We start from the raw sequence: 10000 nt of genomic DNA on the forward strand, positions 1-10000 counted from the left end.
ACCTTGCATCACATGCAACGAGTTGAAGTAAAACTGGAAAGTACACCATGTTGTGTTCTCCAAGTATACACTCCACAGTTCGTTTCACTCTGTCGTCATCTCTTTGATCCTTTTCACCTGATACATTGGTGACGTAACGATATACTGCAGTCAAAAGTCTGGTACCTAATTTCTCTTCCAAGTGCATGCGCAGAGCCTCGGTGTGAGAGTACACTGAATCATCGGAAGAGACATTATCAAGACGCAAAGTCTTTCCACAGAGCGTGAACTTACAAGATGGTGTATGAGGGCTCCTTTGAGCTTTCGCTTCCGGCTCTCTGTTCTTTAGATTAAAGTGCGGATTGTTCCCTCTGAAGTGTTCATTTGAATGACTTTGTTTTTCATTTCTCAGACTACAATGCTTACAACCTTCGCTTACAGAAGCAAGCTTACAATGTTCCGTTCCTGAAATCGCTGTTGCCTTTTCATTTGTGGTTTTACAGTCTTGTTTTAACATATCGCAGTTTTTCATCCCGTATTCGCAACGTCGGTTTTCATAATTGTAACGATTTTTTCCGTCGACTTCTGGGATTTGATGTTCGGATAATTTCCGCCTGTTTGAGACTGTATACGTCCCTTTTCCACCCACGTGCTGGTTTCCAATCTCTCTCGTATGCCCTTTTTCTGGTTTGGAAGGCTGAATTTCCTTCAGCGCGCTGCAGGGAACGCGGGGCTTTGCAATTACTCGAGCATTAGCACTTGAAGGTCCTATCTGTATCAATAAACAAATATACAGTAATAATAATCACTTCATTTAATATAAGTCCCAAGGTTATTTAGCCGAGCACGCGTTCTGTACCTAATTAGAGAGACTACATATCAACTGAAATCAGAACAAATCAGATAAAATGTTGGTTTTTGAGGAGAGGGGAAAACCGGAGTACCCGGGGAAAAACCTCTCGCAGCTGAGTAGAGAACCGACAAACTAGCTTGCAAAGCAGATCGGCATTAGATTCCATCCACCAAAACCACCCTGGCAGAGAGAGAAGCTAACCTTAGGCCTAGAAAATTTTCTTTAGTCCTAATTACGCATAAGGTTAGCTTTTATGAATGTTTGGGATACTTTCTGTATAGATATTCTAAATGTTGTGGAGGTGGCTTGACACGAAGTACTATGTACAAGGCGTCGCGAAGTGTGTTTGAATTCAACCTCAAGTCTCTCTCTCTCTGCCAGGGTGGTTTTAATGGATGGAATCTAATGCCAACCTGCAAAGCAGGCGTATTGTTGTTTTGGTAAGAATTATCGGCAGACATCTTGGATAGCGAGACTAACAGAGGCCCGAGGCGAGTCAAAATGGCGGCCCATTACGAACAAGCGTACGCCTCCCAAAAAACGCCTGCTCTGCAGGCTACCAACAAAGTCAACCAATGCAGTGCGGGAATCGATCCACATTGTTGGAAGGCCAGTGGTCTCAACTTTGCGCCAGCCCTGCTCTCCTCTGCTCTCTAAGAAGAAATTATATAATTAGAAAAAGAGGCTGATCGCAGTCGAAAAAGCTCTTTTCTCAATATCTTCTACTGTTAGTATGGCAGGGGTGGGCACCACTCCAATCTGTTGCATGAAAAACATGCTGATTCACATTTACCGACCTCAAATGCACGGGGGGCTCGGTTGACTATGGAGAGCACGTTCTGGCATTCGAAGCCAGACAGCTTGGATACTGTTCGCGAGTGATATCCACTACACTACGCGGCCCGGCCTAAAGTTATAAGAGAAAAACATCGAAAAAGGAACAGACGAGAAAAAAACCATAAACCCAAGTCAGTAGGTCATGATATTCAGTCTATTCTGATCCATAAGTTGTTGTTTGCTTAGCGACCTGACTGACACTGGCTGCGTGGCAGCAGACCTCCAGACCATACTGCCTTTATCATGAAAATAGCATTGTTGTCACGCTTATTAGTCCCACTCAGGTTAAGAATTTTCTGTCCGTGTTTGGGTCCATTTCCATCGCTAGGGATGAAACTATGCATTTCACGGCTATAAAGATAGCATAATTAAGTGAAGTGCGATAGCCCGGGTGTGTGTAGTTCCTGAGAAGGATTGCCAGTTTAGGATGACATTGACTGACGTTTGATACCAGAGCGGAAGTCATCTTCAGAATCAGAAAAAGATGACTCCGCTCAGGTTGTCAAAACGTCATTCGCTGTTATCCTAAACAGTCGCTCTCAAAACTACACTCACCCGAACCATACACCTTATTCCAAAATGGCCGCTGATTTATGCGCATACTAATTGGCCCTTGTTGCCTAGTTCAAGATAAAATATTCTTTTGAATTTGGAGCTTAAAAACCAGGCAAGAAGGGCTAATTTGAATGCCAACAAAAAAAATATTAAGATGGTAGCCATTTTGGAATAAGGCGTATTGTACTTCACTTAATTATGATATGACGCCCGGGTTCCAACCATTTACAATAAAGATAGCACTAAAAATTACCCTACAGTAGATATCGCTATATTTAGGAAAGTGGTCAAAACTACTACACTCGAACAGGACCCACCAAACCACAAAATAGATGGTGGTGGTGTCTGTACCCCCCTTGCTTAACGTCAAAAGATGGTGTCTATATTGCATAGCCACCCCTCTATCCAGCAGTAAAAGATTACAGTGAGATTCAAACCTCACTTTTCTTGTTTGTCTAGTAATGCCGACTCTTGCTAGCTGAATATTCCTGTGTCAACTCAAATTTAAAAGCCAATAAAATGTTGTCGCTAATGTCCATGTGATAAGTTCGAAGATAGGTGGTGTCTTTGAGAACCCCCTACCCCAAAGGTGGGTCCTGTTCGAGCAATGAGATTGTGTCAAAACAAGGTATCCGGCAGCCTCGTTTCCAGTTATGGACCATGCAGCTCAGGCTACAAGCCGAGACGGAATTAGAGAAGATTAAGAGCTACGCCATGTTCAACACCAGAATGAGCTAACACACAGTGAAATAAGAAACAACTACCATGACTTACATTTTCCTTGTCATTGCAACCAGATTGGCTTGTGAGTTTCCGTTGGCTCTGCTGTTTTGGGCAACGTTCTCTATCGAGTGCTGTCATGTCTGATTGATGGCGCTTTTTTGTTGGAATTCTTTCATTACGCCTCGGCTGGCACACTGACAACGCTGGTTTTTGTCGCTTTCGCATATGCTCGGGTATTTGCTTACTGATGTAAGAACTATTTTCCTTTTCACTTTTTAGCATCTGTTCAGCCCTGTTTATCACATTTTTGCTATTCGGAATTCTAGAAGGAACTACAGTCACTTGATTTTTAACGAAAACATCATCCTCCGCTTGAGAATTCTCCTCAATTTGAGCTCCATGAGAAAAAATCCTCTCCTTACAAGTTCTAGGGCCAGGGTCCCCGCAAGTTAAGTTTTGTTCCGAATATCTCCGTTCCTGCGCGTGCGCAGCGCCAATCGAAAACCTTGAACGCAATCGTGCCCGTAATTTTAGCAGGTTCTCAGAGGCGGCGATGCTTTTCCGTGGTTTTGCTATTTTGTTGTTGCATGTGCTTTCATTTTCCTGGGCATGAAGAGCATTACGCGACACTGAAATACTATTCACTGGCTCTTCCGTCGTGGTTGAAGCTGGAATATTCTCTACCTTGTTTGGTCGGTTGTCAGTCAAACAAGAATGTTCCTCTGGTTTGAAAGTGTTGTTACATAACAGCTGTTCGTCGCCCAACGACTTTACTCTTTGAGCTTTTCCGAAACCATTTGGATCACGATTGACATCTTTGTTATCCCTTTGAGAGCAATTTGAAACCGACCTCGACGAGGCATCGTATACGCCAGAAGCAACGCTGTCGACTCGCTCGCGCTCACCCAGAAGGAATCGTTTCACGTAAGGCTGCATGGCAGGCACATAAAGTATTTGTTTCGCCGAGGGCCTATCTTCAGGGTCTTTTTGTAACAACACGGAAACCAGGTCCTCAAGGAGAGGTCCATAAACCCTAAAAGAACATTTTCGTCGTCAATTTAAGGTTTAATACCACTATATACAAAAACCACTTTTGTTTCTCACAATTTCAAAAAAGTGTTTGCAGAAAAAATATTTGTCAGTGATTTCTTACTGTGAGTGCATTTTTAATGGTCGGTCTGAACTTAACGGTTGACTAGTAGTAAATATTGCAGTGAATCGAGGGGAGTAAAAAAATTTCGAGTTTTGGTTTCCAACCTATGTTGTTCGTTCAATTTCTAGTCGATCCACTGACAGTGGATTATTATTGGAAAATACAGTTTCAAGACTTGAAGAAAAGACAATTGACATTAATAGTAATGTAAATTTAGTTAATATTTTGAGCGATACTGAGATCGTGCCACAACAGAGCAAATCGGCTAACTCATGTACCCAATTCAAATCTCTCGGGGTTAAGATTCTTTGCATATTCTATTTGCATTAAAATGTCGCACATTTACACGATATGGAAATATCTGGGACAAAACGTATTAGTCCCAAAGGGTTTGAATTCAATGTTGTACCCAACAACGTTGGAGTTAGCCGATTTGGTCTATAAACTCTTAAATTAGGAAATGAAAAGGTAGAGATATTTGCGGCGAACGTTACCAAGTGACACTATTTGTGAGTGGTAGCGTTCGGGCTCGAGCCCGCGCGCAGCCGAACATGTGACCCGAAACCTTGGTAAAAACTCTAGATATAGTCCGTCTGCGCAACAGCTCCCATAAGCTATTGACCCGTAGCCCTTCCGGGCTACGGGTCTAATTGTTAATTAGCAAGGCATAATCGGAATGACAATGGTTCTTTTGTCCTCCGCCTTTTTAGTCCAGTATACCCCGCAGTTTTGCCAGGGATTTCTATGTCGCTGTCTGATTGGCTAGATTCTTATGCACTCTGTGATTGGACATTACTCACTCAACAAATCACGCGATCCTTTTACTCTCGAAACCCACAATGGCGATTGAAGGTGAAAGGTGGCAAAGAGCGTTCACAGTCCAAAAGATTGATTGTCTCCGATCTGAGCAGGAAAATTCGCTGCGGGAATTTCTTGTATCGAGAAATATTGGTTGGTTACTGTGAAAATCCGAAAACCGTGAACACTACAAATATTTTTGAAATTTTATTGCGTTTCAACTAAAAGGCCAAGAAAACTAAACCGCAACCAGTAACGGTAATTAGTTTGTCGTTTCATGTCGCTTCTGATTGGTTGCTGCACGATAGGAAATGTCAAAACCAAGTCAACGTGTTCACGTTTTTCGAATTCGCAAAATACCGGTAATTTGCCTACGGGCTAGGGCAAATGTCAATTTCTCAATTTCAGCGTTTGCGTCGAATTGTTTCCATCCCTTCGCAACCAATACCCTTTCGTGACTCTTTTCTATAACGCGACGACATAAATTGCAATAAACAAAAGAATTAAACATCACTGTTAAAATGCAAAGACCTTTTTCTGGCATGCAAATGACAGATGCAGCGTGACGTATCAAGAAAGTAAACGTCGAAGCAGAAAGGGATACAGAAAGAATAACTATACTGGCGGTTTGGTCCGTCTGCGACGTAGGCTATGGGGCCCAGAGAGGCGTGCGTTTTTTGAAAGCCACGATACCTTTCGGGCGTGTCTCGGTCTCATGACTTCTACATCTTCACCCCGAAGTCGTTTCACGGCAAGATATTTTGCTTAAAACGCGCTTTGAAACTAACGAAATCTCTGTTTCGTAAATGGATTTTAAGTGCAGTGACTTTCGACTAATGAGCCGTTCGTCTTAGGTCGTTTGACGAGTGCCAAGGTTATCGAGACTGTGTGCAGACAATGTGTTGCTTGCATGGTTTGCAACCAATCTCTAGAGACACAGATAACAATGCTGAAATGTACAATAGTCCATTTTTTACAGTTGTGTGCTTAGTTACCTGGCCTATGAATGATACTGAGGCTGGAGTTGACCTTGTTTTGATAGAAACCTCACTGCTTCTCTTATGTAAATTCTTACTAATTACATGACAACAACATCATCAACATAAGAAAAGGAGGAAGGTCTGTATCATAACAAGGACAACACAAGCCTCACTTTCATTTAAAGGCCAGGTAACTAAACACACAACTGTAAAGAGATCCATCGTTTGTGGACGAAGAAAAGGAGCTAATGAGAAATCTTTTGTTTCCGTCCACTAACATGGCAACGATTGCGTCACGTGAAAACCACCCATAGGCAATAACCTTTTTGGTTTTTTCATTCAGAAATCACGCAGAAATGTTCGATTCTCATAACAACTTACCTGGGAATTGGTGGATACTGCTCATGTAAAATCGTTATGACGAGAGCTGAGAAGTTGTTTGCGTTGAACGCGTGTTTGAGAGTGGCCATTTCATATAATACACAGCCAAGTGACCACATATCACTCTTATGATTGTAACTATATCCGTTTAAGGAAAAAAAATTTTAGCCAGAAAAGCTCGAGATACACTGAAGTTTCTGAAAAAGAAGCAGTAACCCATAATTTTATTTCCTATTACTTGCAAAGGGGTATCCCGACCCGAGTCTGGGAATCGACCCCGGGTCATATTGGTGGGAGGCGAGTGCTCTCACCACTGCGCCATCCCTGCACCCCTTGACTTGTTAACTTGAAAATTGAATGAGCTATTTCAAAGCTATTCTCGAAGAATAGCTTGTATCTGATGAAAGGATACGGTTTCCTTTGACACATCTCAGGTGAGAGATAATATGGCGTGCCCACGGTGGTCTGCGCATGATCTAAAGTGTTATTCAACATCCGAGCAATTCCAAAATCTCCAAGCTTAATGACGTCATCCTTACTTAAAAAGATATTTTGAGTTTTAAGATCTGAAAACAAAGTTAATAAAATCATTTTGAGTTTCCTTAAAGGGGCATGATAAAATCTCTGGTATTAATCTACAGTTGACTTCTGTATCCATGATGAGCAGACCGCTGTAATTGATGGACTTCAGTAAAGCGTCAAATGTACTTAGCCTTGGGGCACTAATTGGGGATACAGTACAGATATAAAATCTTTTGGTCTTTGAGGAAAGGGGAAAACCAGAGTATCCAGAGAAAAACCTCTGGAAGCAGAGTACAGAAGCAGCAAACGTAACCCACATGACGCAAAGTCTGGGCGTCTAACCAATAGGCCACTTCCGAGTTCAAGTCTGCCTCCTCTTCAAAGCGAGTCTAAGTGCGAAGTCTTTGTGATGGTAATTAGTTCTCCTTTACATATGAATGAAAACTAATTTTCATAACAAAAACTTCGCACTTAGATTCGCTTTGAAGATGAGGCAGGCAAGAACGCGGAGATGGTCTATTCGCCATCCCTGCAACCTGCTATACACCCTTTTAGTAAGTCGAATATATGCCGTTTTCCGCTAATGACGTCGAACTCTTGCTTTCAAATTTTATTTAGAAATGTACAAAGGGCCTAAAAGCTTTTCCGATTTCTTTTCTTGTTTGAAGCCTTTGTACATTTCTGAATAAAGCGTGAGTTTGAAGTCATTAGCGGAAAACGGCATATATTACACTTATTAAAAGGGTGTATAGGCCACTTTGGAAAATACCATAATACTCTTTGTTTGTCCCCCCAAATTTTGCGTAAACATTGTTTCCAGTTTCTCCTGGGACTGACAATGATCCCAAGAGAAAACAAAAACAATGCTTTTACGAATTTGGAGGGGCAAACAAAGAGTATAATGGTATTTTCCAAAGTGGCCTATTAGACAAAAATGACAATATGAAACTGTTGTTTTACTTGAGTGGGTAAATTTAACCAAAGCGATATTTTATTTTAACAAACGTACATGCTCACCTCTATGAAGAATATTTTGTCCGTGGATGTACTTTAGGGCCAAACATAACTGTGTAAACCAGTCTAAGATTTGCTGTTACAGTTAAGAGAAGGAAATAAGCGTTTTTCGAAAAACCAAAACCCTGATTCACAGATGCATTAAAGAGATAAGATAATGATTGTCGAAAACCAAAAGCAAATTGCTTTGGCCAATCACAATCACGCACAGTTGACAATCAACTGTCGCTATTAAGACTCGGGACGCCATAATGACGAAAAATGTCGCGCGAGACTGTGCATTCCCCATCTTACGTGACATCTTTTCGTCATTTTGCCGTCCTGAGTCTTCCAGCCGTCCTGTTGCGCAATACTCCCTATTAATAGAGAAGCCGCTCTATAAAAGGCGTGGTACCTTTGGCACATGCGGATGATTTGTCAATGAACCATGGACCAATACAGAGCTAGGCGATAATTTGTTCAATAAAAAAAGCCCCTAAAGGCATTGTGTCCGTGATATCTTACAAGACGCCGTTATCTCTTGTTCTTTTTTAAAATCTCCATGCAGTCACGTTTCTGACCCTGGTAATAGGGAGCTTAAGCACGCGCGTTTTTGAGGCGCGGACGGCAACCGGAAGAGAACATTTCGAGTGCCAGGACAGCGGTGTCTCCTAGACTTTTATACTCATCATCTCCAATGGAGAAAATAAACTTAGCAATGTAAATGTGGTTGTGTGAAGACAAGTTAAAAGGGAAAACAGCTGACTTCCGGTTGCCGTCCGCGTCTCAAAAACGCGCGTGCTTAAGCTCCCTCATATCTTTTTAAGGCTTCCATCTTTGTGTTGCTGTTTGTTGATCGCCATCTTTGATTATCAGTTTCGAACAAAAACGATGTTTGAAATGACCCCTTTCATTGTGCGTCGTCGTGTTTCAGGCATACGACGGAAAATGTAAAAAAAAACGTCATTTAAATTGCAAATTCAAGTTTGTTTTTTACCTTTCGTCGTTTTATTGACCGAATGCAAAAATGGCCGCCAACAAATTATTCTTTTGTCTTGGTTGGCTCATTTGAAGAGCACAAAGAAAGTATGTGATCTTCCCTGTACATGCCGCCTCAGACGCCAAGTCCAGTGAAACGCGAAAGTGCAACTCCCAACTTCTTTTGATAGAGAGGTTTTGCACGACAGCCATGTTGCATGGCTGGAACAAAGGTAAAGGTAAAGTCTCTGTTACGGGCCTAGGAAGGCTCATCAGGCCGGCACTTATCTCCGGTTTCCGTAGCATGAAGCGACTAGGAGTATTTCTACTCCCCCCTGGATGGGATGCTTGTCCATCGCAGGGGTTACCCCCAGCATTTTTGCCGGTACCAATTTATACACCTGGGTGGAGAGAGGCACCGTGAGAGTAAAGTGTCTTGCCCAAAAACACAACACAGTGGTTGGAACAATAGATTCTTTTTCCCATGGGAACAAATGTTCTTTCTAATGCAAAACATTTTCATCGTTCCTGCCATGCAACATGGCTGTCGTTCAAAAACTCTATTGTTTTAAATTTTGTTGAAATCATAACAGAAAAGTTGAAAGAGGATTTTGCTATTTTACGATTTTTTGGTCGATTCGTATGTAAAGATCTAGGTTTTGGATCTGAATCTTGATTTCCCAATCGAAAGCACCCTGATAAAAACTTAGTTTAAGAAGAACTAATTTGAAGATATGAGGCCAAATTGCCACACCTTGAGACAAAATCAAAGCACTTGACATTCAATCTGAAACCACAATCTCAAGATTCATCACAGTTGGCTCTTTTTTAACGGGCAAAAAAAAATTTATACCATTTCTGGGAAATAGGTTCCATTTCTCTCTTTGATTCTTGTGTAAAGATCTCCTGCAACAGAGAATATGATCCCTGTCAGATAAAATCAATAAACAAAAGAATGACAACATAGCATAGACGTGGACGATAAATGAGTTAATCACAGACGATATCGCCGACTTGTAGTCGCAACTATTTGGCTAAATGTTCCAATTAGAGTTTGCGTTTTCAGTGGCTTACGGACATAGAATGCCACATATGGTAGAAAATCTTTCCAATAACTCCGATATCTAGTAAAAAGAGCAACCTCTTAAAGTTATAGTAAAGTTGTAAAATGAACTTGTCGAAAGTGAACACCTCGTTTGATCATCTGAATGATTCCTGGTCGAATGCATACGATTAAACAAACTGTAG

At 41.6% G+C, this 10000-nt stretch overlaps 1 protein-coding gene across 1 annotated transcript in view; it reads right to left on the reverse strand.

The window, feature by feature from the left end:
* The window catches only part of LOC137985437 (uncharacterized), an 11585-nt gene that overhangs the window by 1120 nt on the left and 465 nt on the right, over nt 1–10000 (reverse strand). Inside the window, exons 2-7 of the mRNA XM_068833057.1 lie at nt 9606–9658; nt 7799–7871; nt 6672–6825; nt 6260–6397; nt 2999–3980; nt 1–751 (exon numbers count right to left, since the gene is read on the reverse strand). The exon at nt 1–751 is cut by the window's left edge and continues 1120 nt beyond it. Of these exons, the coding sequence (XP_068689158.1) occupies nt 1–751; nt 2999–3980; nt 6260–6397; nt 6672–6825; nt 7799–7871; nt 9606–9658 (2151 nt within the window). The remainder of the gene's footprint in view (nt 752–2998; nt 3981–6259; nt 6398–6671; nt 6826–7798; nt 7872–9605; nt 9659–10000) is intronic.

This window comes from Montipora foliosa, chromosome 14 (assembly GCF_036669935.1).
Source record: "Montipora foliosa isolate CH-2021 chromosome 14, ASM3666993v2, whole genome shotgun sequence".
In the NCBI taxonomy this organism is placed as follows: domain Eukaryota; kingdom Metazoa; phylum Cnidaria; class Anthozoa; order Scleractinia; family Acroporidae; genus Montipora; species Montipora foliosa.